Genomic DNA, 27,819 nt, shown 5'->3' with positions numbered 1-27,819 from the left:
TTCCGTCGCCCATATTTTCACAATGTTACTGTTAGTACAGTCTGGGAGCCTCAAAGTAAACCTCTCTAGTGACGTCCTTCGTCCCGGGGGAGGGGGGCCTCGGCGGCCGGCAAGGGGCTGTGGGTGGGGGTACTCGTTCTAGCCGCACTAGAGAAACGGGAAACCGACTGGAGTAGCTGCTACCCATCCATCGAGAGCTTCCTCCGTTCGCCGGTGGGCAAGCGCTGCATTCGCACGCGCGAACTGGCACGAACACAAACAGCGAAATGGGTGTGCATTTTGTTTCGGGGTATTCTTCCCAAACAAAGGAAGAATGACTCGAACAGAGTATTTTTGAAAGCTTTTACAAGAACTTAGTATGGTTAGGTGACATAAAAAACGAGAGACAACGATTATATAAGCCAAATAAGTGGTAAACAGGATAGGTACTTTCGGCGGGTCGTCTGCTGCGACCCGCGGTTAACGCCCTCTGTGGCGGACGGTGGAAGCTCCAAGGCCCCGGTCTTAACGTGTGCCATTTTAAGCTCTTGAGTGCAAATCTAGGCGATGTCTTGAGAAGTCGAGCGGATGTTCGTCTCGAGTCATCCCCTTTCCACCCCGATAAACGGTTTCTATTTTCGATGAAAGGTGTGTGCGGGCACACGACTGGACACGAGTTCACCCGCGGGGGCCGCTGCCGCTACTCCCGCGACCGTTCCTCTCAAGGACGCGAGCGCGGTTCGGTTTTTCTTTCGGTCGATGCGGTCGGCTCTGAGCGCCAGTCCGGCAGTCCGGGCCGAGAGATGGCGTTGGTCCCGCTCCCGCCCGAGTACACACAGTTGCGAGTGCGCCGCTAGCGAGCGAGCCTGGCCGCGCACAACGAGGCCGAAACGGTGCTGCGCGTTCGTGATCTGACGACAGGGAAATTAAAACGTCCAAAAGGGGGAGGGGGAAAAGGCCAAAACCCCCCCGCGTCCCCCCGGGGTCAGGGCCGGGGGCCCCCTTCCAAATGTTGTTCCATTTTTTGGCGTGCCGCCCCGCCCCTGACCGCCTCAGCGGGAAAGCGCCGGCCGGGGCCGACACGCCCGGAAAGGCCCGGGTCACCACCTGACACTGCTTCCGGGCTGCGTCGCTCGCTTGCCCCCTGGGGGCCCCGGGGGCCCGGCTGGGGTCCCTGTCCCCGGGGCGTGGACTTCCTCCCGGTTCCATGTCCACCTCGGCAAAGACGGTGGGGATCCAGTGGGGGAAAGGGGCCCGGCCCCGTTGGCCCCGCCTGAAGGCCCCCCGCAAAACTAACCCTTAGGCTATGCCACAAAAATGGACGCCGGCCCGACACAGCCGACAGGCAACCGCATTGGCCCGCGATAGAAGAGCATGTGACACCTTGCGAAAAAAGGTGCGTGCTTGTCTCTCGCTGGACAACCTTAAACGGGACTCTAGGTGCGTTGAAGCAAGCCCCGACTTTTGGGAGCCAGCCTCCCTGCCAAAGGGCTTCTCGGGGCGGGGCCTGGAGGGCTTTGTCCGGGGTGAAATGGCCCCCCCAAGGTCCACGTCCACCCTGCGGCAAGTGCTCAGTGCGGATCCCTTGGGGGTCAAAAGGCCCAGTGAACCCCGTCTATTTCCCCCTGGAAGGTAGGCAAGGCGCTGCACTCGGCCCCTGGCAGTGTGCTTAAACTGCCACCCTCCGGCCGGCCCTGGATCCGCCGCGGGAAATGGAGGCAGCCTGTGAGGCTGTGATGATAACGCCACGGCGGCCGGTCCGTGCATTAATTCCCAACGGTGGCGAGATGATGTAAGGTAGGAATAAGAAGGGCGAGGAGACGAGTCGAGAGGGAAGAGGGGTGGGGGGGCTTTGGCGGGAGTCCTGGCTCTACTGTCCCGCCTGGTCCCACTCTGGTTTCTCTTCGGCTGTCATTCCCTTTAGCTGGCTGCTAACACGCGAGCTGGCCGTGTGGCCACACTGCTAGAACGGCGAGGCGACCGGGCGGACCGGGCGGCCCTTTGCCGGGTCTGCATCATTAATTCATGGAGTGTCAGTCAACGACCTGCCGTTCAATCGAAGAGTCAGTAGAATTTCCGAAAGGGGGAGGGAAGGGGCAAAGGAGCTAAGCGTTGCACTCGTATCGTCCCGTATCGTCCTCATCGAAAGCAGACGACATCGGTCCCCTGTGCATTTTGCAATTTCCGCTGCTTTTCCTCCTTCACCGAGCTTGCAGAGGTCAGTACGGCGCGAGCCCCACCGCTTGTCGCAACACTTCACACCTACTTAAGCCCCCTTGATCGCGGATTGAGCCTCTGCCGATGTCACGTCGTGGTGCAATTCAAAATCGCGTCATGATTGTGTATATTGTCGAGTGCCATACCGGCGGCGGCTATCTTTTTAGAGTGTGGGCGCCGGGAGGTCCACGCGGGGCTTATCGGCGGCGCACGCCTTGGCGCACGCCGCGCACGCGTCCCGGGTAAACAGTCGGCGGAGGAGCAAAGCCGGGCCAAGCCGGGCAAAGCGGAAAGACGGCGAGTACACCAGTAAAGCGAGGTAAACACGGCGAGGCGGGGGAGGGGGAGGGGGGCCGCCGTGAAGGCAGGCAACAAGCTCGACACTGCGCCTGCGTGCAGGCAAAAGGTGCGACAGTGACAGGTCCCTTGCCGCAAAAACATCTCTAGAGTCGCCCCTGCACCGCAGCGGCCGACATTGTACAGTGTACCGTCGCGTCCTTGACCCAGTGGAACAGATAAATTGAAACCAACGAGGCAACTGGGGAGTTTATGTCCCTTTTCCACTCTAGTGTGTGGAAACGGACAGCTGAGCTGACCAGTTGGTGGAACGGCAAAACGGAAGCGTTCTCTCACGCCTTTCTTCAGGCGTGGTGATTGCTGCACTTGGCTCCAAACCAATTGGGATCTGCTGCCTCTGGCGTCTCTAAATGCGAGGAAGATTTTCTTCTCTACGCTTTAGACTTCGAGCAGGTGCCTGCCTCCTTGAATGAAGCGTGACCTCGTGCACCAGTGCACTTGCCACTTGCTGGCCGCCGCATTCTCGTCTTCCTTGTCTGCTCCACTGGTATCTCGAAGGTCTAGGATGCCCCCCCCCCTCTCTCTCTCTCCTCTATCAACGCGGTCGCGGTCAACCCGCGTGTCATCACCGCACAAGCTGCCGCCGTGTCGCGGGTCACCTCGGAAAAGATGTGGCGATAGTGTCAAGATGTGCGAAGCAAAAATCCGCCTGCGAGTAGGGTTAGATAGCGACGATAGGGGATGCTGGCTTTCAGGGTGTAGGGTGGTCGCACGCCTGGCACGGGCAAGGCAGCGAGGGCCGGCCAGCAAAAGGGGAAGGGGTGGGGGATGGAGTGTATTCATTAAAAAGGCCCTCCCGAGTTGTTTTCCCCCTTTTCCCCGAGGGGGAAAAACAACGATTTTCGGTGTAAAACATTGGTTGAGGAAAAACATAATGATTGGCCGCATGGTTTTAAGTTTTCAGGCTGGATTTTGCCTATTTCGCGAGAAAAAACCAGGGCTGATGTTGAGCGGGGATTGCCATGTGATTTTTGTTCGGAAAGAAATGATTTGGACTGATTTGGCCTGGTTTCCCGTGTGATTTTTTGCCCTAATTTCGGTTTGGGGATTTTTTAGTGATTTTGGCTCCATTTGGGATTGCTTTGGGTTCGCGGGGATTTTTCTCATTTGATTTGGGCGGTGTGATTTGGGGGCCGTGTCCCCACATTTGCGGCCGGATTGTCTTTTGCCCCCTGGTGTTTCCTTCAGGTTGGAGCCTCTCACGACCGGCGGGGAACCGCGGGCTCAGACAAGGGTTTTACCCGCCCCCTGGTATCGGGGTGTCACCCCCGGTAAAGATTGGCGAATTCAAGACAAGAAAAAAACTCCCCCTAGTATAGATAGTTTATATCGGATTGGGGATGCTTTTCGGGGGTGAAAGGTTGGCCAAAAGTCAACTGGCCAAAAAGGGGAGGGTTTTGGGGTATGTTTTAAAGGTATCACTGGTTCAGTATTTCCTTTGGGGTACATCCACGGCTAGGGCACGCCCGCGGCTGAGACCAGCCTCTGCCGGTCACGCCTCGCACGCCAAACAGTGGAGTGCTTAGCCAACCGGCAGAACGAGTCGGCAGCGACGCAGCGGATACCTATGACGTTGCACGGCCCGCTCATGTTGACTGTGACCTATGTGACAGTGCCCTCCTGCAGAGCCATCCCGTACAGCGCTTCGACGCTGTGTCTCTGTCGCTCCCCGAGGGCACTCCCCGCGAGTGCGACAGAGACAGCGACGATACTATCCTTCGGCATGAGGCGGCAGAGCGACCGACGCTCTGCATTCCGCACCAGCCTGCCTGCAGACTCATTCCGAGGGTCTCTTCCGTCGCTCTGTCTCTCTCGCACTCATGGGGCGTCCCGTACAGGCGCGAGAGACACAGAGCGACGAAAACGACTCTCGGAATGAGTCCGCTGCGTGCGCGCCGCGCGGCGGGCGCACCGCGGGGTCTTCGGTCGATGGCGAGGCGCGGCGAGGCGCGGCGAGGCGAGGCACCATCACAGGCGTGGTTTTCATTTCCATTTCATGTATTCGGGGGGCGGTACGTTTGATGGCGGACGTGGCGTGGCGGTGAGCGTCTGCATTGTCCTGCCGCGGCCGATTGTCCGTCCCGTCGGCCCCTCGGCCCGAACTGGACTAGTGAGGCACACTACACTGCTGCCGGTGTTATGTCCTGCAGTGTGCGTGCATGCCGACGGCATCAGGTGGCACCGAGTGCACGCCACTCGCCGGTCTGTCTCTCTCGCACACCCAGGTGGCGTGGTGGCGTTCCGCCTGCGTGCGAGAGAGACAGATAGAGAAACGGAAAAGAGGGGGCCGGACAATCGGCCGCGGCAGGGATAGGCTATAAGGTCTAATAGAGAGGCATCGCTCTGCGGTGGACGCCGCGGCAGCGCTATGCTTAGTCGCTCGAGTGCCGAGTCAGCCCAACAAGCCCACTGGCTCTGATGGCTCCGCGAAGCCGCGAAGCGCTTCCAAAGCTTGCCGCGTCTCTATTAGGGGCCCGCGGCTCGCATGACGGGCCACGCCCCCCCCCCCCCCACGAGACGTCCCACGCGTGCGACAGAGTAGGCAGTGTGCTGGCCAGCAAAGGCAGCGAAAAGGCCGGGCAGCTTCACATGTCGCGGCCATGCGCCCCAGTCCTGCCCAGTCCCCAACAGGCCGTTTCCGAGCACTGCTCTCGACGCTCTGTCTCTCTCGCACTCGCTGGGCATGGCGTAATGGTCCCCCGCCCTCTAGGTTCTAGGCTCTAGTGATAGCGCTCGCGGCCGTGGCCGTGCCCGCCCGGTCGCGGCGACCCCGCGTCGCGCTGCGCCGATTCGCTGCCGAGCGATTTCGAAGACTCGCCTCGTCGCTCTGTCTCTCTCGCAGCGCTCGCAGCCCCACGCGACGCCCCTAGAGTGCGAGAGAGACAGGGCGACGAGGCGATAGTCTTCGGAATGAGTCTGCTGACTCGGCCAATTGGTCTGCGAGATGCGCGATGCGCTGCCGTCGACGTGACGGCCTGCCGGCGCCACATGCCCACCAATGCCCGCCCAGCAGACTCATTCCGACAGCCGATTTCGTCGCTCTGTCTCTCTCGCACCAATACGGGACGCCCCATGCGCGCGAGAGAGACAGGGCGACGAAAAACGACTCTGGGAATCAGTCCGCAGTCACCCAGTGGCCACGGCCCATCAGCGTCCTTTCGGCACTTGTCCGTCAAGCACAGCCCGCAGCAGATCTTACAGCGGACTCGCTCTGTCCCTCTCGCACTCACGGGGCGTCCCTTTTGGGTGCGAGAGAGACACAGCGACGCAAACGGCTCTCGGAATGAGCGTCCCGCTGCGTCCCGCTGCAGGTGCAGCAACGTAGGCCGCCCGCCGGACACGGCTGCGCGGCGGGCCGGCCGGCCGGCCTTGTCGGGCGCTTATCACGCGGTCGATCTCGTCGCTGCCTCCCTCTCTCCTTCTCCCTGCCGGTGCAGCCACCCGATTCCGAAGGACCGTCTCGTCGCTCTGTCTCTCTTGCACTCATGGGGGCGCCCCGTGAGTGCGAGAGAGACAGAGTGACGAACCGATCCTTCGGAATCGGCCGGTCGGCCTCCTGTTCGCACCTCGCGGCCGCGGGCCGTGGCGGTGGTGGTGCGGTGCGGTGCGGGGGGCGCAGTTCGACGGCGAGGTCCGCGGGACGGCCGGGACGGCCGGGACGGCACCGCGCGGTGGAGCAATGCGTCGACCGCGCGAAAATAGAGACTCTGAGAGAGGCTTTGCACGCGAGTTAGCCGGCCGGCCGCCGGCTGGACGCTCTGCTCGCTGTGCGCGCTCCGCTGTGCTCCGCTGCTGTGGCGGCGGCAGCTAGCAGCTAGGCGACGACGGCCCCTCTCCCCCCTAGCGGCGGCCGGCCGCAGCCGGGCCGGCCCAGCCCCCAGGGACAGCGGCCGTTCTGCTCGCCCTGCCGCTGTTTGGTGTTTGTCCGGCGTGTCCTTGGGACGGGCCGACGGCGCGGCGCTGCGCTGCGCGGCTGGGAGACCGCCGCGCTCGGCTTTTGGTTGCTGCGGTCGCGGTGCCCTGCCCTGCCCTGCCCTGCCCGGCCGTCCGCGCATCGTGTCGCCATTATTCGGCGACCCCCTGTTCCCAGGCGGCGCGCTGACGCCGAGGGTCGTTATCGTCGCTCTGTCTCTCTCGCACCCGTCCGGAACGCCCCACGAGTGCGAGAGAGACAGAGCGACGAAAACGACCGCCGGAGTCTTCTGCCATCGTGGCCCTCGTGGCTCGCGGCGGCGTGGGCGTGCATGGGACGCGCCGGAGCATGACTGGCACTTCGGCAACGAGGGCTTAGCGCGCTGAATTATCATTCGCGTTTTTGTAGTGTGGTGTGCGGAGTTTATCATCCCTCTGATCTGATACTCTATTTCGTGCGTGCCTGCACCCTTTTCACTTGACCACACGTCCAATTTGGCGCGAAGCAACCGCGCGAAAAACCGGCACTGTTCGTTGGTTCGAGTTAGGTCCCGTCCTGGATCGCCCTCGGCACTCATGGGGCGTCGCGTACGGGTGCGAGAGTCAGAGCGACGAGAGTCCTGTTGCAAAAAGATGGCCTGCCAGGAAGGCGGGACTTTATTCCCTTTCCCATGCTGCGACCAAGATGGGGCAATGTGGTTTTTGACCCCCCCCCCCCATAGCCCCTAGATAGCCGCCTGAAAGGTAGACAAAAAGTGCTACTGTGCCCCTGTAAGTAGGCAAAAAGTGCTACTTTGCCCCTGTAAGTAGGCAAAAAGTGCTACTTTGCCCCTGTAAGTAGGCAAAAAGTGCTACTTTGCCCCTGTAAGTAGGCAAATAGTGCTACTTTGCCCCTGTAAGTATGCAAAAAGTGCTACTGTGCCCCTGTCAGTAGGCAAAAAGTGCGACCCCCCCCCAATAGGCCGCCTCTGGATCCGCCACTGGATGCGATCCGGCAGAGCAGAAAGGGGTGAGTCCTGCCCGGTCCTGCCTGTCAGCGCCGCCAGCCCGACCAGCCCGGCCAGCCACTCCAGCGCGGCCTTGCCGGCCTTGCGCAAGTGCCGAGTCATCGCGAGTCATGGAGTCGCCGACGTCGCCGAGGGCTTCCCCCGTTCCCCGCGCCAACCTCGCCGAGGCACGCCGACCCATCCCATCCCATCCCATCCAGCCTCTCAAATTATACGGCGCCCAACAGCGGCGGCGTGGCGTGGCGTGACGTAGCGTGCGTGTTGGCCGACTAGTTGGGACCAAGTTGCTGGTTCCGCGGGCCGGGTCGGCGGGGCCCACGACCCGACCCTGTTTGTGGCCGAGCTGTCCCTCCAAAAACCGCGCTCCAGAAGAACGAGGTGTATCGGTACCATGGCTACAGAGGCTGGACTTGGGAATGGGTACCGGTGATGACAACTTCCGGAGCATTTCTTTTCCATTTCCCGGAGACACTTACATGTGAGGAGGCCCATCCGCCGAACAGCAGACTGATTCCGTGAGTCGTTTTCGTCGCTCTGTCTCTGTCACACCCACCCGGGACGCCCCACGAGTGCGAGAGAGACAGAGCGACGAAAACGACCAGCGGAATCAGTGTGCAGCGCAGTGTGTGGGACGATCTGGCACAGTGAAATAATTGCTCCGCTGTCTTAATCATGGAAGTGGCGCATCGATCGGCGAATGGCCGGAATGGGAGCGGCAGCGCGCTGAGTCGCTCTGTCTCTCTCGCACTCATGGGGCGTGCCGCAGGGCCGAAGGGGTGCGAGAGAGACAGACACGCCTGCAGGGACGGCGCGTGCCGCGGGGTCCGCCTAGGTCCGGCCGCCTACGGCCGCCCAAGCGCCAGGGAAGGCCCAGCCCGGCTCGGCCCGCTGCCGGCGAGACTCAGCGAGACTGCACTAGAGCGAGAGTAACCAAGGCAGGACTTTGTTCGGCGTGCGGAGACGCGGGGACTAGACGGGGACTTATTTCGAGTGACGGCGTGCTGTGCTGTGCGCTGCGCTGCCTGCACGAGGCGGGGCGGCACGGCACGGGACGAGCGTGCACGCCTGCGGTGCCTGCGGTGCCTTCGGCATGACGCGGCTTGAAGCCTCAAGTCAAGTCTGGCGAGTCTAGCCCGCGCCGAGGTGCGGCGCTGGCGGAAGGCCAGGCGAGCGCCTCGGAAGAGTCGTTTCGTCGCTCTGTCTCTGTCGCACTCATGGGGCTCTCCGTTAGGGTGCGAGAGAGACAGGTAACCGCTCCTCTGAATCGGTCGGCAGCAGGCGACCAGCTGGCCATGTGATGCGGTCGCCGCTCGCTCGGGGCACGGTCGCGCGGTCGCGCTCGGGGTTTTGGGGCTGGCACCACCAACTTTTAGTCACGGATGTGAAGCCATCCCACTGTGGGTTGGAACCCCTAACTTGAACTTCCCTCACTGTCACTGTCAGTGATATTGCCCGGGGGGTGGGGGTGGGATGGGGACATTCCAATGGTGGCCTTCCTGATACTGCACGTTTCACTGAAATAATCCCATCCTTTGTGTTTCCAGCTGGATTTATCCCTTTTTCTGGAAGGGATGGAAGAGAACACTGGAGGTAGAGGATATATACGATCCTCTCAAAGTAGACCAATCAGTTGTTTTGGGGGACAAATTAGCAGCGTAAGTTGAGTGTATGAGCCAATTTTGTTCTTCAATTTTGCATGTGATTTGTTTTTTTTTATTTCTTTTTGCCTTTTTTCAGTAATTGGGAATTGGAACTATCTCGTCAAAATGAAAAGTCAAGCCGACCCCCAAGCCTCATCCGCAGTTTATTGCGGACATTTACCACTGACTTGATTATTCTAGCTATTCCAATGTTGATAGAAATTACTTTGAAGTAAGTGCCATTTTAATCCACTGGGACTTATATTTAATACAAACTCACTATGTATCCTTCTATTAAAACTCATGCAATTTTACAGTATTACTCAAAGCATTCTTCTTGGTAAGCTTTTATCCCACTTCCGGCCTGTTCCGCTGGTTTCTAGAGAAGATGCAATGATATATGCAGGTGCAATGGTCCTATGCACCCTCATCTCCCTCGTTTGTCGGAATACCTATGAGCTGACAGCATATCATACTGGGCTACGCATTAGGGCAGCATGCTGTTCCATCATTTATCGCAAGGTAATAATCAATTTTGTGTGGAATCATGATTGAATTAAATTCATAGAATATTTAATTTTATCATTCACCTATGTTCCAGGCTCTGAGATTAAGTAGCAGTGCCATGGGAGACATGGCATCGGGTCAAGTAGTGAATTTACTCTCAAATGATGTCAGCCGGTTTGATATCATGTCAATATTTTTTCATTATATGTGGACAGCCCCACTTCTGACAGTAGTTATTATGGTGCTTTTTGTGAGAGATGGAGGCTTACCAGCTCTATGTGGATTTTCAGTTATTTTGTCAGTGACACTAGCTCAATGTAAGTGGTCTTCTAAAAGATTTTTCATTTGGTCAAGGGTTTGACTTCACAGGTCAAAATAAAATTTTGTTTATTTGTTATTCAAGCATACATTGGTAAGCTGTCCTCCAAATTTCGCCGTTACATTGCCCTTCGAACTGACGAACGTGTTCGGCTGGTCAATGAAGTTATTTCTGGCATCCAAGTAATCAAGATGTATGCTTGGGAGAAACCATTCATTGCCCTCATCAGAATGGCAAGAGTGTAAATATCAGTCAGCAATATATTTTGAGGAGAGAATCTGCTACTAATATCAATTATTTATTTACCATATTTTTTTTCTGTTTTTGCAGGAAAGAACTTTTTGAGTTGAGAAAGACAGCAACAGTACGTGCAATTTTCATGACGGCCCATTTGTGCACAACTCGGCTTTCTCTCTTTGTTTCTATTTTAGCTGTTTCTATGGTTGGAACAAGAATTACTTCAGATAAGGTGAAAGATAGATAACTTTCAGTTGTTTCTATTCATTTTTGTAAATATGCATTACTGAAGGCTTTCTTTTTTCCTCATTTTGATTTATTAGGTTTTTGTTTTCCATTCTTATTATAATGTGATATCATGGGCCTTATCTGGAATGTTTGTTCGTGGTTGTGCTGAACTTTCAGAAAGTTACACCTCTATCCAGAGAATTCAGGTATGCATGGAAGTTTGGCATCCAAATGGACTTATCAAACAAATATTTTAAATTTGGCATAATTTTCTTTGATTTTGTGTTGTTTTCAGAGTTTCTTGTTAAAAGAAGAATTTACATCTGTACCTAGTATTGAAAATAAAAATGGTAAACATGAGAACGAACCGAGCAAGAAAAATGAAGAAACCAAGGCACTTTTGAATGGTACAAAACCTGTTCCATTCATTGAACCTCTTGATGAAAATTGCCGATTAATGCTTGATAATGTGGAAGCAAAGTGGAATCTGGATTCACCCAATCTGTCTCTTGATAAAATGAGTTTCAGTGTGGCAAAAGGACAGCTCCTTGCCATCATTGGTCCTGTTGGTGCAGGAAAGGTAAAGCATCCAGCAGGGTCTGTGCATTCATCCTTTTTAACTGTAACTTATTGTGCTCCTGTTTTGCTTGCTAGAGTTCTGTTCTTCAATCTATTCTGGGAGAGCTAAAACCACTTGAGGGTAAGGGAAGTGTGAAAATTAATGGAAAAATATCATATGCAAGCCAAGATTCATGGGTGTTTGCTGCAACAGTCCGACAAAATATTTTGTTTGGATCTGCCTATGACAAGAAACGGTATGAAAAGGTAATATTGTAATTGCTAATTCTGTGATGTCTACGATATTCAAACAAAAATGTGTGTAAACAGCAGCTTAAATACAAATTTCTGACCTGCAGGTTGTCAAATCGTGTGCTTTGCTGAAGGATTTTGAACAATTTCCACAAGGTGATTTTACCATTATTGGTGAGAGGGGTGTTTCACTTTCTGGTGGGCAGAAAGCTCGTATCAATCTTGCTAGGTAAATGTATAGTTGTGATTTAAACCCATCAATACATTCAGTTTCTGTTAACTGTTGTTTTCATTGTCATTCAGGGCTGTTTATCGAGATGCAGATATTTATTTATTGGATGACCCTTTGTCAGCTGTTGACACACATGTTGGACAACATCTATTTGATGAATGCATGCGTGGGATACTGAGACAGAAGACAGTTGTCCTTGTTACTCATCAATTACAGTACTTGAAAGGAGCAGACCTCATTCTTCTGATTCAAAATGTAAGATTTAAATACAAATTTTGTTTTGAATGGCTTACAAGAATAATGCTCATTTTTCTACTTAATTTAAAAATAGGGCCGCAGTGTGGCACTGGGCACATATCAGGAAATTGTCAACACAGGAATTGACTATGCAAAGTTGTTAAAAGAAGAGGAAGACAATGATGATAGCAAATCTGAAGCGTCCAACACCAATGAATTGGTGCCGCAACAACTTTCTTTACGCCGGTCAACATCTAGAGAAGTGAGTGCCTTGTTTTTACTGGTCTGATTTCTGCTATCCCATTTTTAATACTAAATCAAATTTGTCTCAATTTTCAACTCCTCAGAGAAAGAAGTCAAATGTGTCATCTTTTACATCCTCTTTAGTGAGCCTTCATTCTCAAAAGTCAGATGGCAAAGAAGAGCAGCCTCAGCAGCCCACTTCTCCCCTTGTTGACAAAATGGAAGCATCTTCCAAAGGAGTAGTAGAAGGATCAGTTTATTTGCACTACTTCAAAGCTAGTGGTTCTCTACTTTTGCTTTTAGTAGTCATATTCTTCTTTATATTAACTCAGATAGCTGCTTCTGGCACAGATTATTGGGTAGCTTACTGGTGAGTTTTTCATTTTTCTGCTCTGAAAACATCTACATAAAATTTTTCTTTGAGAATTTTTTTTTTTAAATTCCTTTTTCAGGACAAAAATTGAGGACAATCGTCCTCGCTTGGATGGGGAGTTCAATAGCACCTATCCTAAGGTGAACTACACTGCTGTTCCTATGAATAATACTGCGTCTGATGCAGTCATGCCTCTAATGGATCTGAGCACTGATTTATGTGCATACATTTATGCTGGATTGGCCTTTTCGACACTTTTTATATGTGTAATCCGATCAGCTGTATATTATTACTTGGTTCTCCGAATATCACAACGACTCCATGACTTCATGTTTTCTTCTGTTATTGCTGCTCCAATGAGATTTTTTGATACCAACCCATCAGGTAATTAAGCTTTGTCACTGGTCTCCTGTTCAGTCCTAAATTTTTCATGCCAGAATATTTTGAATATCTTACCATGTCTGTTTGCTTTTGTTTCAGGTCGCATTTTGAATCGATTTGCAAAAGATATGGGGTCAGTAGATGAGATTTTACCTAAAATTATTTTAGATTCTTCACAGGTAGGACTCCTCATCTAACATTTACTTAATATTTAAGTATATTAGTAATTTTGCATTTGCATTTTTACTTTGTAGGTAATCTTGAACTTGGCTGGATCATTTACTCTGACAGTCATAACAAATTATTTTCTATTGATCCCTCTATCAGTAATGTTTGTTATACTTCGCTGCCTTCAAAAGTTTTATTTGAAGACTTCTAAGGATGTTAAGCGTATTGAGGGCATGGGTAAGTAAATGCTGTTTTTCTCCTACATAAGTTCTAATACAGTTAAAAGAAATTTGCCTTCATTGTAAGCATGGTTGTTTTACAGTGCGCAGCCCTGTGTTTTCGCATTTAAATGTTTCCTTGCAAGGCATGGTCACCATCAGAGCATTTGGGGCTCAAAGGTTACTGAAAGAAGAATTTGATAAACACCAAGTGAGCCAAAGTTTTACCACTAATTGTGAATGATTTCATTCATAAACATGAAGACCTTGATTTTGATTTTTATGTTTTCAGGATCTTCATAGTGGAGCCTGGTTCATGCACTTGGCTGGGAGTTCAGCCTTCTCTTTCCTCTTAGAATTCACCACACTCTGTTACAACATGATTGTATTAATAAGCCTCTTTGCTTATACACAGGGTGAGTTCTTCATAAAATAACTAGCCCCTTCATTATTTTTATTTTGTCACTTTGCTAACTCTGTTTAATTATTCTTGTAGAGAGTTCTGGCGGTGAAGTGGGGCTTGCCATCACACAGTGCATGAGTCTACTGGGCATGCTGCAGTGGGGCATTCGGCAGTCAACTGAGGTGGCAAATAATATGATGGCAACGGAGAGAATTATAGAATATGTTCAGCTTCCACCTGAGCAAAAGGCATTGGCTAAGGAAAGCAAATTAGCTGTAGATTGGCCACAGAAGGGATGTGTGAAACTCGACCATGTATACTTGAAGTATTCTGATGATGAAGATCCTGTTCTTCGTGATCTCAACATTACGATTCAGCCAGGAGAAAAGGTAATTAACCATGTTCGAATCATCATACAGTATATTCTAATAAATGTCTGTTCATTTAAAACTTTTCTCCTAGGTTGGCATCGTGGGTCGCACTGGTGCTGGGAAGTCATCATTGATTGCAACGCTTTTTAGAATGGCTGTTGTGGAAGGCCATGTTGTCATTGATGATGTTGACACTGGTAATGTAACTCTGACTAAATTACGGTCATCTATATCCATAATTCCTCAAGATCCCGTCTTATTCTCTGGAACCATGCGTTACAACCTTGATCCATTTAATGAATACAAGGATGAAAAGCTTTGGCAGGCTCTAGACGAGGTAACTTGTTTTATTCATCCTTTGATTACTGTTTCCGCAATTTATTTACTTATCATTCTTGGGTATAATTTTTTTTCAGGTTGAATTGAAAGATGTCTTATCATCGGAGCTCGGGCTCAACTCCAGAGTTCTTGAACGTGGCAGCAATTTCAGTGTTGGTCAGCGTCAGCTGGTTTGTTTAGCAAGGGCCATTCTCCGTGCCAATAAAATCTTGATGATGGATGAAGCAACAGCAAATGTTGATCCACAGTAAGCTGTTTACAATTTGTACATGACACATGTTAATTTGACCTAAATTTACTAAATCTTACTGACATTCCTTGTCTGTTCCAGAACTGACAAACTTATTCAAACAACAATTCGAGAAAAGTTCAAGGCTTGCACTGTTCTCACTGTGGCTCATCGTCTAAATACCGTCATAGATTCTGATCGAGTTTTGGTGATGGACAGTGGCTCCGTTGTTGTAAGTGAAGATGTGTATATTTGAAAATGAAATAAAGTGTGGGTTCATTTGATACTTATTACTGTATGCTTCTGGTGTCCTTCTCTGTGCAGGAATTTGACCATCCACACAAACTACTTGAGAGACCTGGAGGAGTATTCACAGGCATGATCAACCAATTGGAGGGACATGGTGCTGAGCAGCTTAAGCAGACAGCCAAGCAGGTACTTTTCCCTACATTCATATGAATTTTGTTTTGTTGTTTTGAATTACATTTTAACTTTGATACTGTTTGGTTTGACAGCACTACAAGAATCATCATGCACCAGCGGAAAACTAAAGGATACTTTTCCCAAGCAGTCCACTGGTTCAGGCTGGTCACCTAGGCGGCTCTACTGATGTATTTGGTGGGTTGACAAGCACTCAAGGGGCAGAATTAATTGTCCCACTCGTGTGCCGCTCTATTCCAGTATTATGAAAAAAAAAATTATTTTTAAGCTACCTCATGCCTTAAAAAATCTAAATATTTTTTTAAAATATCTGTGAGCTTGTGTTGACTTTTGTCAACTTGGTGGTTTAGACATGTGATAATTATTTGATATTGAATGGTCCAAAATGTGCTAAGTTAATTTAGCACCACAATGACTTACTGTACTGTGCTTAATGGCCTTGCAAAATTGTGATAATATATTTTTGAGTCTGTAATAGTAGAAGAAAAAATATATTTGCTATGTAACCCTGTTTTGTAAACTGTTTCCCCATCAGTTAAATTTAGAAATGAAGATGGGCTATTCAGTATTTTTGTCAATTTCATATTCATATAGTCTATTTTGTAATATGTAAGTGTTCTTTCAATCACTTGTTGAGAAATCTGTGATTAAATTTATTTTATTACCAGTTTACTCCACAAGAGGGGAATCATTTTCTTGTTACTTTAGTTATATTCCTAGTTGTACTGAATCTTTGAGGGTAAATACTTTGTAATCTCAGTGTGCTGCTGACACAAATTTCTGAAATCTTACGATGCCGTTACTTAAAATAAATAATTGAAGCTCAATTGAAAACTTTGTGCTTTATTTGCCTTACAAGACTTATTTCTCCCCACTGTGCTCACTAAGGGGAATCTTTTGTACAGAAGAAACTTAAAAACACTTACGCTAACATTCACTCTTGATCATTCAAGTACTTACACACAAAATAACATTTACTTTTTCTCTATAAAAACATAAGAGATCATCTACTTTTTCTTGACATGAAGCAGCCTACCTTCATACCATTTTTCTCGATTTATTTGGTACTTTATCGTCTTTCCTCCTTCCGCTAGATTTTGCTTAAAATTATTTGGCCAGAGAGTAAGTCTCGTTCCCCATCACATCACGGTAAAATGTACTTTGTATAATGGATTCTATAGCCAAAAAAAGAAAAATACACTCAGGAGTCTTCCCTTCACGCAGTCGTCCAGTTTCGGGATAGTCTCCGTGAAATTTGCGCGGGAACTTGTCGAAATGTCCACCCCCTCAGTAGTTGGGCACCTGCAGCACTTGCGACTGGGCGGCCTCCTTGTTCCGCCGCTCCTCCTCCTTGAGGTCGTCGAAGTGCTTCCGGAAGATGACCCTGATCTCCTCGATGGGCTTGATGAGGCCGATGAGGACGTGGTCGTCTCGTCTCTGCAACAGGCAAACACGCACGGCGCTCTGGTCAGCAGGGCTTGCCATCTGATTTGCCGTCTCGCGCTCGTTCGTTCGGAAAGAGGCTCGGCGGGTTGCCGATCGGTGCGTTGTGGGGTGTGTAGTGTAGGCGCAGTGCGGAGAGCGACGCGGTGCCCTGTTATTTCTAGCCCCACGCCATCCCCGCCTGTGCCTGCCTGCTGCCTGCCTGCACGGCGCCGGGCGCGTGGAATGCAGTTTTTGTTTTTGTGCGGCTCGGACCGCGTGGGCGGCAGGGCCAAGCAGGGCACCATCGGGCAGGATGTGGGGGCGGGGCGGAGTGGAAGTTGGAGCGGCTAGCTGCGGCGGCTGCGGCCTGCGGCTCGAGGGGGCGAGGTCGGGGGTTGCCCGGGGAATGACTCACGGGCCGCGTGGCGCCTGGCCCACCCACACTGCCAACGCACACCAGGCGCTCGCGCCCAGAGGGGGTGTCACGCAGGTAATTTCAATTCATGTCCCACGGGGTATTCAATGTTTCAATAAAATTTCTTTACCATCAGTTTTATTGAATAGCGCCCAATTTCACTTTTGCACACAGCCCCTTACAGGTCGTGTAAAATTGAATTGAAACGGGCTATTCGATTCGACGTTTACGTTTTCTCGCGACATGAGTCACATGCCCATGCCCCTCCCCCCTAAATCTAAATCCTGCGTACGCCCCTGACACACTCAGGCACGCACCAAGCGGTGACGTCACCACGGCGAAGGAGGCGACCCTCCCCTCCAGTGACTCACCTGGAAGAGTGTCTCGCCCTCGAAGTCAACCAGACCCTGCTTCCGAGCGCGCAACAGCAGCCCCACCACCTTGTCGTTGATCACTGTGTACAGCTGCAACAGAAAAGCAACGTCACCACCTGCACCCTGCAAGTCGCACAGTGGTACAATGACCGGCGCAGGCGGCCAAAACTCTAGACACGTTTTGAGCTCCAGAGTCGCTAAACAGGACTCAAACCGAGCGTGTGACCCCACCAATGTCTTCCTCGTTCGGAGAGCAATCCGTTGGTGGGGTCACACGTTCGGTTCGAGTCCCATTTAGCGACTCTGGAGCTCAAAACGGGCTAAGAGTTTTATCCGCCTCCAGCGGTCCTCTGGCACACTGCGAGTGGGCTCCGTTTCCCTGTGACACGAGGTGCCTTGCCTTACCTGGAAGACGTCTCTGAAGCACATCACTTTGACGGGCATGCCATCCACGATCTGCAGCTCCCCCTCCTGGTTCAGGATCTCGCACAGCTCCAGGATGTCCTTGTTCATGGATATCCTGCCCTTGATGGCGCGGTACTCCGACTCCGAGCCGGGTGGAGGCCTGCGGGGGCAGAGAGACAGCTTGTACAGTGTTTCCTCGCTCTGTATCCTGCGCGCCCCCAACAGTGCGAGGGAGTCCGAGCGACGGAAGCGCGCAGGGGTTCTAGTTTTGCTTTTCATGGACGCGGGCATTACGCAAAGTCACGACTTGCTGCAAACAACGACTGCGACTTTGGCCCACATGTTGAACGGACTGCGGTTTTACGATGTTACCCGCGATGCTCTTTAATGGCCAACATCCCCGCTGCTGGCGTCCTGGCCCTGGCGTCCTGCACACCCCTGGCCCTGGCCAGCCCGCCAGCCGGCCAGCCGGCCAGCCCCACAGCGCCATCCCCCCCCCCTTTCCCCGCATTCCCAGCCGACCCTGACCGTCGAGCGGAGCGGCAAAGTCGAGCCGAGACGTCTGCATACCCGGCCAAGCATCACTCACCCGGCCGTCCCTCCCTCCCTCGTTTTGGTCGACACGTGAGTGGGAACTCGGCTCGGGATGGGGGCAACGAGGGGCACTAGCACGGCGGCAGCTCTTGGATCCCCACGACGCGTTGACGGACAGCGCTTTGTCGCTGTCTCTCTCGCACCCACACGGGGCGGCCGGGGCGGCCCGCACAGTGGGCCAGAAGACCGGTGGAGGTGGCCAAAACTCTAGACGCGTTTTGAGCTCCAGAGTCGCTAAACAGGCCTCGAAACGAACGTGTGACCCCACCAATGGATTCCTCGTTCGGAGAGCGATCCATTGGTGGGGTCACACGTTCGGTTCGAGTCCCAGCTACTCTGGAGCTCAAAACGCGTCGAGAGTTTTGGACGCCTCCGCCGGCTTCTGGCCCACTGAGGCCCGTGCGTGCGAGGGAGACAGAGCGCGGCTCGGAGGCACTCACTTGCCGTACTGGTCCTTGCTGAAGGTGGGGCGCGGCGACCGGCTGCCGGAGCGACTGCTGGCCGCGCTGAAGGGGTTCAGCTCCTGCTTCTTGATGTGCCTGTCCGCCTGCTGGTTGAACAGGGACACCTTCTCCGCCAGCGACGCCGCGAACCGCATGTCCGCCGCCTGTGGGGCACACCGCGAAGAAAGGGGGTGGGTCAACATAAACACTTTCAAACGGGATCACACTTTTCGTTTTGTCGGCGGAGGTGTTCCCCTCACAAAGTAGGGCGCTTGGCGGTGTGCGCTGCCCCGCATGGCTGCACATGGTATGCACGTCTTTGGCCGCGGTCCAGCAGGCCGCCCCGCCTCGCCCCGCCCCGCCCCGCCCCGCCCCGAAAATGAAGCATGCACGCGCCTCGTGTTCGTGCAGTCTGGCCGAGAGATAACCGCTCTTGTTTCTCAAATACTCCTGAGCCCGACGAGTGATCCTGCAGACGGATTCCGAGAGAGTCTTTTCCGTCGCTCTGCAACCCTCACACTCATGGGGCGTCCTGTATAGGCGCGAGAGAGACAGAGCGACGAAAACGACTCTCGGAATGTGTCTGCGCTCGCCTTGCCTTGCCGCCCCTCGCAGCCGAAGCCGTGCCGCAGTCCGAGCCGCGGCAGGCGTTGCCCTGGCGTTGCCCTCTCGGCCTCCACGCCCACGACGCGCAAACAGGATCGGTGGCGCCCGGCCCGTCGGGCCCGTCCCGTCCCGCCCACCCTTGAGGGCGCTTGAGGGCGCCGGGGAAGCCAGCAGGCCGATTCCGAGCAACGCTCTGTCTCCCTCGTCCTCGTGACCGCGTTCCGCAGGGTGCGAGAGAGACAGAGCGGCGAGACACTGCTTCGGAATCAGCCTGCACCAGTCCCGGCGGGCTTGGCTGGGCCGGCTGGCGGCGGATAAAAGAAGTCGAGCATTCGACGAGGCGGCACAAGTCAAAACACGCGAGCTTTAGATCGCCTGCGGCGGGATCGGGGCGCTCGCGCTCGCGGCGTCCGCTTTTTCCTCCTGACCGGCGCGGGCTGCGCGGGCAGGACGTCACCACCGGGGCCGTTGGGGCAAGGGCAGGGGCAAGGACAAGCTAGGGCAGTGCCGCGGCGCCGGGCTGGCGGCGTGTGTGTGTGCGTCCCTGAGGCCCTTGGTCGCAGCTGCGGCCCTGGCTGCCCGCGTGCCCGTCGCCCTGGCGAGGGCCCAGCGTCCGCGCGCGTGGTGCGTGGCACTGCGTGGCACTGCGCGGCACTGCGCGGCACTGCGCGGCACTGCGCGGCACTGCGTGGCGCCCGTCGACAGGGAATGTGCGTAAATCGCAGCAAAGGTTTTTACCGCCTTTCGGAAGCGACGTCTGGCGACCGCCCCCTGCTGGGCGCCAGGCCGGCCAGGCCCCGGCCGGCAAGGTCCTTCCGAGTGTTCGAATGAGTAAACAAACTTTTCAGCGATTTTACGCCAGTTCCTCCCCCTGACCGACCCGTCCGGTCGGCACGCGTCCTCGGCGCAGTCTCGGTGCTATTCGCGGCCCTCGTCATCGTCATCCGGCTGAAGGCGAAGACCCCCTGCATCCTCTGCCCTGCTCCCTGCTCCCTCCGACGGGCAGGCATCGACGGCCGTGACGTGGCCGACGGCGCCGACTAACCCTCTCGCACTCATGGATCGTCCGGTATAGGTGCGAGAGAGACAGAGCGACGAAAACGACTCTCGGAATCAGTCTGCTCTGCCGGCGACGTGCACCCCGTGCGATCCTCCCTTTTTCGGTTATGACGGCGCGCAGACGACGCCGTGGCATGCCGTCTAATAATATGGAGGCAACTAAACATCCGCCGTGCGGCCGGGGCGGCCGGGGGAAGGCGGTGCCATTTCCTGTTGCCCGTGTACGTAGCCCACGCGGGCCGGGCGGGGGCGCCGCCGCCCCGCCCCACCGCGCTCTGTTTGGGGGTGAGTCCGGCGCGTCCTGTTGGTACAACGCCACGCTACAGCCCTCCCCGCCCCGCCCCGCCACGCCCCGCCCCTCCCTGCCACGCCACGCGGGCCCGCGACCAACTGGCCGCGCGAACTTGGGCTGGCGTCGACCCATCGTCACGGCGCCGCACCGGGGAGGGGGAGGGGGAGGGGCGCCGCATTCCCGAGATGTTTGCAGAAAAAACATCTAAAATAGTGCGTGCCGCGGGCGAGGGCTGCGGGAGGCGGGGGCAGGGCCGTGGCGGCGCGGCCCCGCGGGGATCCGTCAGGGCGCGCACCGCATTCCCGCCCCACGAGTGCCTCGTGCACTGCATGTGCTGCGCGCTGCGCGCTGCGCCAGGCGCCGCCCTTGACCCGCGCTGGCGGCTCGCCAGAGCAGCGCAGCAGCGAAAGCGGCGGACAGCGCGCGGACTCTTGTCGGCGCGTCATCGCCGAGGTGCACGCTGCCCTGGGCGCCGCCGGCCGCGTTGTCCGGAGGGGTGCGAGTCGCCCACCGCGATTCCGTCTCGTCGCTCTGTCTCTCTCGCACCTGTACGAGACGCCCCATGAGTGCGAGGGAGACAGCGACGAGAACGATCTTGGGATCAGTCTGCAGGGTGAGGGCCTCCGGCAGGTGCGCCGTGCTGCCGCGGTGGCGGTGGCCGGCTCCGCTTACCACCACGGCGGCTGTCGCGCATCGTGTCGTGCATCGCGTCACCCGTCCGGGAGTGAAACAGTGGAGGGTACCCGTACCCTCCCCTCCCATTGGCACTGCGCACCACCGCGGCATGCAGCATGCAGCCCGGTTCATGCCGTGGCCTCTTTGGCCGGCCGGCCAGCAGGGTGCATTGTGCCCCGGGTTGACGCCGGGCGTGGGCCGGCCTGGCCTGGGCTGGTCTACCCCGGGCCGCAACGCGCCGCCATGAGAGAAGGGCGCCCTGGAGTCCCAGCTTTTTCGGGCCGGGACGCCGCCTGGCCGAGGTTTGCACCACTTTGCGGCTAAACGGCTCATCGCACAACATTTCGGACAAGCTCAGAAGATTCAGGAAGGTTTTTTACATGCCCCGGCGTCGTTACATTTTGATTTGGTCAACCGGGGACCGAACGCGGCGAGCCTGAAGGGCGGCAGTCTGGCGCGGCCGAGGGTCCGCAGCGGCTGGCTGCCTGATGGCTGGCCGCCGGCTTCCCCCACCCTACCGCTTGATGAATATTTCGTGCCTTTTAAGAAGAAATAACGGTGAAAATGACACGTTGTCTTCGTCTAAGCGTGTAATATGACACCTAACACAAGTTTGAACCAAGAAATCGGTGTCTACTGGCCTCTAGCGGTAGGGTGGGGGTAGCCGGCGGCCCAGCCATCAGGCAGCCAGCCGCTGCGGACCCTCGGCCGCGCCACACTGCCGCCCTTCAGGCTCGCCGCGTTCGGTCCCCGGTTGACCAAATCAAAATGTAACGACGCCGGGGCACGTAAAAGACCTTCCTGAATCTTCTGGGCTAGTCAGAAATGTTGTGCGATGAGCCGTTTAGCCGCAAAGTGGTGCAAACCTCGGCCAGGCGGCGTCCCGGCCCGAAAAAGCTGGGACTCCAGGGCGCCCTTCTCTCATGGCGCCGCTGTGTGTCATGTGTCATCGGCACGCCGCCGCCATGCGTGTGACGGTGCGGCAAACAAATCGTTTGTCCGCGCCCCGGCCTGCACACTGTAAGGCCCGCACGGCCCGCGCGGCCTGCAACGCGGAGGCGCCGCGAAGGGGGAGGGGCCGCGGTCCCCCATTTGGCGGCCGCCCATAACGTGAAGGATGCCGTCTGACTGCTAGCGCTGCTAGTGTCTTGTCTGCGCGGCCGCGGTACAACCGCCGCCATGAGCACAGCCGCGAGTGAAGCATGGCCTCGGTCTTGTCCCCAACCGCAGCAGGGGCGGGGAGGAGGGAGGAGCTCTCACGGCGCCGCCAGCATTCGAACCTCCGGGCCGCGGGCCGCGGAGGCGGAGCGACCGAGGATCGACCGAGCCTTCGTCCATCTTGGAGCTGGGGCGGCGGCAAGTGTAGCAACGCCGTCCGGACAGACACGGGCGACCCTCTGCTTGGCACGACGTCGTCGTCGTGCACCCTGTACGACGGCGTGCACCCTTTGTGATGTAACGGACACGGCGCTGCCAAAGCGCCTGGTCGAGCCCAGCCCCGTGCGCTCCTCCAAGCCTCCAAGCCCCCAAGACCCCAAGCCTCGAGTCTCGAGCCACCCAAGCCCCGGACCGGACGCCACCACCGCGCCGGCCGCGCCTACTGCAGGCGGATACCGAAAATCGTTTTCGTCGCTCTGTCTCTCTCGCACCTGTAGCGGGTGCCCCGAGAGTGCGAGAGAGACAGCGACGAAAAGGACTCTGGGAATCGGTCTGCTGCCTACCCCAACCCCAACGGCCGACGGCGGTGGCTGACGTAACTCGGCGACTCCCGATCGCGTAAACACGCGACAAACAAGGCGGAGTCAACAGATCATCCCTCAAGGCCGCGGCGGAAAGGGACGGGGGCGGGGAGGGGGAGGGGGAAGGAGCCCCACTCCACAGGTGGGCGGCGCGGCGGTCCAAGCACGGCCGCCCTTTCACACGGGTCTCTGGGCACCGGGGCCGTCGCACAGACTTCTCTTTTCTACGGCGTTACGTAATTCGCGTACACCCCGGGCGCCGCTTCAGCCTCTTTGTCGTCACGGCCGCCAAGGCCGTCGGCGCGGTGGCGTTGCCGCGGCGCCGCGGTTTACAGTGTGCGCGACAGCTGCCGCGCGGAATGCCGCGGCCGACGCGAATCGTGAATGGATCAACAGCGGCCACGTCGGCCACGGCGGCCGCGTCCCTCTGCTCTCGGTGCTCTTGGCAATATCGGCGCAATTAAATCCTGAATTAGATTAGAGTCGGGCGCTAAGGGCTGAAGCGCAGACCGCTGCTTCCGCTGCGCGCTGCGCCAGGGACTAGGGGAGGACGCCCGGCTGGCAGGCATTCGCGCGGCAGGCGTGCTCGGCGGCACTGCCTACCCGCCGCTCCGCAGGCGCTCGGCTGGAGGCGAGGCACTCGCTGCAGCGTGCCGACGACGAGGCCCTGCGCGGCCCTGCGGTGGCGGCAGCGCGGCGGCGGCAGCGGAGGGAAGGGGGCTCTCGCCGTCACAACACGTCGGCGTCGCCGCGGCCGTAAATACATCGATACCCCGGCGGTGACTGGCTGACGGGCAGCCCGACTGGCAGGTGTATCGGACACGCGGACAGCCCGGGACAGCCCGCCCCGCCACGCGGATGGAGCGGCACCCTGGCGGCTGGCGGCGCCGCCGTGCTGCCGTGCCGAGGCACTCGAGCCGAAATAGCGACTCTAATTTTGCGAGACGAAAGAAAACGTCTAGGACTTGTTTCCGAGCCGGACGCAGCGACGCGGACGGCGTGGAGCTCACCCCGCATGGGGCGCTGGGCGCGCGCCAGCCCGCCAGCCCCGCCACGCCGGCATGGCGCCGCCAGGCGCCGCGCTAAGCGACAACACCGAACTCATTATTTTCCCGAGCCACACGAGACGGCTACAAATTATGCGCCCGCTTTCTGCGTTTTTGTGTAGCGTTTCTGTTTTTCTTTGTTTTTTTTCTTGACCGGCTGCCCCGCGTGGTGCCGCGCTGCACCGCGGAACGGATTGTGCGCCGAGTGGGTCGCCGTGGTGGTCGTCGTCCTGCTCCACTCCGCGCAGTGCGCGACCGAATTCCTGCGCGACTCGGCGTGGTGCGAATAATGGGACCGGCACTGCCAAGCCCCGCCTGGCCCCGCCAAGCTGCGGGCCTCCTTTGAGTGCTGGGCGAGGTGTCGTCCCCACACCTTGCCGCTCACCGCGCCGCCGCATGCAGCAGCCAGGCCGCCAGGTACCCGGTCCATTCATCGCCCCGCCGCCCCGCGGACGACGACGACGGTGGACGACGGCCGCCCTGAGTCACCGCCACCACCGCCACCACCGCCACCACCCGGCACCCCGGCACCAGGTGTACCGCCGCGCCGCAACACGCGACACCCGAAATATGCCGCTCCCTAAAATTATCCCGTCTGTTCGTCTCTCTCTGTCTGTCTCGGACGTCGCCTCACCTGTCCGCCGTGACGCTCGCGACATTCGACAGGTCGCGTCGCGCCGCGTCGGAACGGAGCGAAAGGGGGAAGGTGAAGGTGCTGCCAGGCGCGGCACAGCGCGCGCCCGCCGTCGCGGTGCTCGTGTTATGACGGGCTGACGGCCAGCAGACTGATTCCGAGAGTCGTTTTCGTCGCTCTGTCTCCCTCGCACTCACGGGGCGTAGCATAGGCGTGCGAGAGAGATAGACCGACGAGAGTAGCGCTCGGAACCAGGCTGACGGCCTGGCAGCACGCTTGCAATTTCGCCATGCTCGATACGCAGCGGAAGCGCCTTCACGGGCACTCACACAGACACCCAACACGAGGGCTGGGCTTGGCGACCATAAAACCACACCTATGACAGGTAGGCCCCAGACCGCGGTGGCCGCGCGCCTACACATTACCCCCCCCCCCCTTGCACACACACACACACATCCAAACACGTGCGCGCGACATTTAGCCTGTCCGGCCCGCCGGCATTCGCTAGAGACAGGTGAAGCAAACAGGGGTGCCGTCCAGGGCGGCGTGGAGGGCCGCGTCCGTGTCTGCGCGCGATGGAGCGGGGCGGCGGGGCGGCCGGGCGGCCCCTTCCCTCCCCCTTGGGCGCGCCGCGGTGCCAAGCAGCACACTCATTCCAAGAGTCGTTTTCGTCGCTCTGTCTCTCCCGCACCTGTACGGGACGCCCCGTGAGTGCGAGAGAGACAGAGCGACCAAAACGACTCTCAGTCTGCAGCAAGCAGTGAGCGGCCGCGAGCCACCCCCACAAAGAGGATAGGGCGAAGTCATGTCAGCCCAGCCACCAGTGTTTCGAAAGCCGCGGCCCGCCGCCTCATTTTCATTTTCGTGCTCTGCTTCGTCACCGTGGCGTTGCGCCGCGTTTTATTCTGCGCGTTGACGGGGAGGCTCGCGTCCGGTCCGGGCACGGCCTGCAGTGCACACTCATTGTGGACAGTGGCTTCGACGCTCTGTCTGCTTCGCACTCATGGGCCGTCGCGTGGGGAGACAGGACGACGAGAGCAAAGTTCGGAATCAAGTTGCACGGTCTACTTCGCCTGCTTCGCGACGCCGAGGGGCACGGCGGCGTCCCGCCGGTCGTGTTGTGTTCGTGTTGTACTACTCACGCGCTGGGTCTCCCGGTCAACCTCGGGAGGAGGCGACGCTGAGATTGGCTGGAAGCACAGGGCCGGCGGCAGAGGCTGCGCCTAAAACACAGAGCACTAGGTCACCCACTACGGGAAGCACATGTAAAGCGAGAAGCGACAAACAGAATTATTGACGAGAAACTAACGTGGAGGCCTGGATCTGTCTCGGTCGCATTGAAACACATTCACTGCTTTTCCGCGAGGGTACCCCCACCCCACCCGCAAGCCAGGATGCTGAGGGGCTCTAATTGTGCAACGGCAACGGCGGCAAGCATTGGGAGGACTGCTCCCGGGAAGAGGTCGCCAACAAGGACAAGCAGCTGGCCGGCCAAGAAAGGGCCAGGCGGCCAAGCGGCTGGCCGTGTGGCGGGAAGACCACCATGGACCACCGGGAACACCAAGCTTGATGCACGCCCGCTGGGAGGCAACCCAGGCGACGTGAACGACGGGAAGCCAACAGCACCACCACCGCGGCGGGTTCCTCACCACGGAGGAGGGGCTGGTTGTCCTGCCCGGGCGGCTCCAGCCTCGTCAACATGGACGCCATGCCCTGCCGGAAGTCGGTCCACAGAGACGTGCTCGTGGCGGGCGTGGGCAACGCGTCGCCGTCGCCGTCCTCGCTCGCCGCCAGCGAGGTCCTCCGCGACGAGTCCCTGCTGCTCCAGGGCCGGGCGCTCTTGCCGCGCGGGGGCACGGGGAGGACGACGGCGAGGTCCAGGCTGGCTCGCCTTCCGGGCCATGGTGGCGGCGCCGTCGAGGACGCCGAGGACGCCGCGGTGGGCGTTGACGTGAGGGCGCGGGGCCGGCGCTGGCCGCCCAGCAGCCCCCGCCGCTCCACCCCCTTGTCCTTGTCCTTGTCCTGCTTGTCCTTGTCCTTGTCCGCCCGCGAGCGCCGCGACGCCCACTCCTGGCCGCGGCGCGCGCACTCCTCCCACACGTTGAACTTGTCCTTGTCGCTGGGCTGCTGCTGCTGCTTTTGTTGCCAATCACTTCCCTCCTGCTGCTCCTGCTGCTGCTTGTCCTCGGGCGCGTCCTCGTCGTCGTCCTCGCCGTCCGGGTCGGCGTCGGCGACGCGCGTCCAGTCCTTGCCCACCTTGTTCCAGCGCACGCTGCTGCGGGTCCGCGAGGCTCCGCGGCGCGCCGCCTGGCCCAGCCTGCTGCCGATCTGCGCCACCTCGTCGCGGCGCTGCCACGCGCTGCGCACGCGCCGCCAGCGCGTCTGGAAGTCGCCGTTCTTGTCCTCGTCCGGCGCGTCGCCGCCCACCTGCACCGCCTTGGACGGCCCCGTCGGCCGCGGTCGCGTCCACACCTCGCCCATGCTGGACTGGTGGTGGCCGCCGTGGCGGGGCAGCAGGGCATCGGTAGGCTGCCCTGGGACCTCCCCTCCGACCGACAATTAGCGCCTGATCGCCACGCCACCGTCACCTGAGTCCCGCGTCGGAACGTCGGAACCTGCCACTTCCCTTCCCTTCCCTCCCGCGCATGGCCGGCAGGCTGCAGGGTCACGGCCGGGGCAGTCCTCCCTGCCAGGCAAAAGCTACCCGCACTTCCATGCTCAAGCCCAAGGTGCCAACCTGCAGACTGATTCCACCAGTCGGTTTCCTCTCTCTCGCACCTCACGCGTCCCGTACATGTGCGAGAGAGACAGAGCGACGGAAACGACTCTCGGAACCAGTGTGCCGGCATGCGGTGTCGCACTCACCATGATGGACGACACCTCCTGGTCTGTCATTGCTCGGCGGCTCGGCGGCGCGGTGCGAACGGGTCGGACTCTGGGCCGAGGGCTGGACCCGGCAGTCTGGTCTAGCTCTGACGGCGACTCGGCCGGTGACGCGCGAAGGCAGGCGGCGACGAGGGTGCTTCACAGTGCCCTGCGTGTCCTGGAGGTCCTGGAGGTGCGCGGGACGGCGGAACGTCGACGGCGGCAACGCAACGGTCGGCTGCTTAGGCTGGCGGCGTGCTCCCTGCTCCCTCGGCTGGCCTTCCCTTCTCTCGCTCCCCTTCGCGCGCACGACTGCCCGACTCGACTCGACTGAAGGCGCGCCGCGGCCGCGGGACGCGAAAATCGCGCGCCCTGCCAACGGAGCAGCCGCGGGGCCAG

The 27,819-nt window shown here is 57.4% G+C and overlaps 2 protein-coding genes across 6 annotated transcripts; one reads left to right on the top strand and one right to left on the bottom strand.

The window, feature by feature from the left end:
* The first annotated feature begins 728 nt into the window (after nucleotides 1–728).
* LOC117653306 (multidrug resistance-associated protein 4-like) lies at nucleotides 729–15,682 on the top strand. 3 transcript variants are annotated; one of them, XM_034398905.1, is made up of 25 exons: nucleotides 729–872; nucleotides 9,017–9,127; nucleotides 9,210–9,344; nucleotides 9,430–9,634; nucleotides 9,714–9,936; nucleotides 10,023–10,179; nucleotides 10,269–10,407; nucleotides 10,499–10,609; nucleotides 10,699–10,983; nucleotides 11,058–11,228; nucleotides 11,321–11,442; nucleotides 11,517–11,700; nucleotides 11,777–11,944; nucleotides 12,030–12,295; nucleotides 12,378–12,682; nucleotides 12,779–12,858; nucleotides 12,934–13,084; nucleotides 13,170–13,276; nucleotides 13,358–13,481; nucleotides 13,562–13,857; nucleotides 13,931–14,176; nucleotides 14,256–14,425; nucleotides 14,510–14,639; nucleotides 14,732–14,842; nucleotides 14,923–15,682. In XM_034398905.1, the coding sequence occupies exons 1-25, from the start codon at nucleotides 739–741 to the stop codon at nucleotides 14,956–14,958; spliced, it is 4,167 nt and encodes a 1,388-aa protein (XP_034254796.1). In that variant the 5' UTR covers nucleotides 729–738; the 3' UTR covers nucleotides 14,959–15,682. The 3 variants fall into 3 exon arrangements, with proteins under 3 accessions (XP_034254796.1, XP_034254798.1, XP_034254797.1); XM_034398907.1 differs by lacking the exon at nucleotides 729–872 and adding an exon at nucleotides 7,874–7,950; XM_034398906.1 differs by lacking the exon at nucleotides 729–872 and adding an exon at nucleotides 8,755–8,873.
* On the bottom strand, nucleotides 15,676–27,756 carry LOC117653307 (actin-binding Rho-activating protein-like). 3 transcript variants are annotated; one of them, XM_034398909.1, is made up of 6 exons: nucleotides 27,421–27,756; nucleotides 25,698–25,778; nucleotides 18,502–18,668; nucleotides 17,468–17,627; nucleotides 17,060–17,152; nucleotides 15,676–16,285 (listed from the first exon to the last, which is right to left on the bottom strand). In XM_034398909.1, the coding sequence occupies exons 1-6, from the start codon at nucleotides 27,448–27,450 to the stop codon at nucleotides 16,136–16,138; spliced, it is 681 nt and encodes a 226-aa protein (XP_034254800.1). In that variant the 5' UTR covers nucleotides 27,451–27,756; the 3' UTR covers nucleotides 15,676–16,135. The 3 variants fall into 3 exon arrangements, with proteins under 3 accessions (XP_034254800.1, XP_034254801.1, XP_034254802.1); XM_034398910.1 differs by lacking the exon at nucleotides 25,698–25,778; XM_034398911.1 differs by lacking the exons at nucleotides 25,698–25,778; nucleotides 27,421–27,756 and adding an exon at nucleotides 26,205–26,318.
* Nucleotides 27,757–27,819: the final 63 nt, after the last annotated feature.

The sequence above is a fragment of the Thrips palmi genome, unplaced genomic scaffold (genome assembly GCF_012932325.1).
Source record: "Thrips palmi isolate BJ-2018 unplaced genomic scaffold, TpBJ-2018v1 HiC_scaffold_8, whole genome shotgun sequence".
Lineage (NCBI taxonomy): Eukaryota > Metazoa > Arthropoda > Insecta > Thysanoptera > Thripidae > Thrips > Thrips palmi.
The sequence above is the reverse complement of the archived record's forward strand: the minus strand, read 5'-3'. Positions and strand labels throughout refer to the sequence as shown.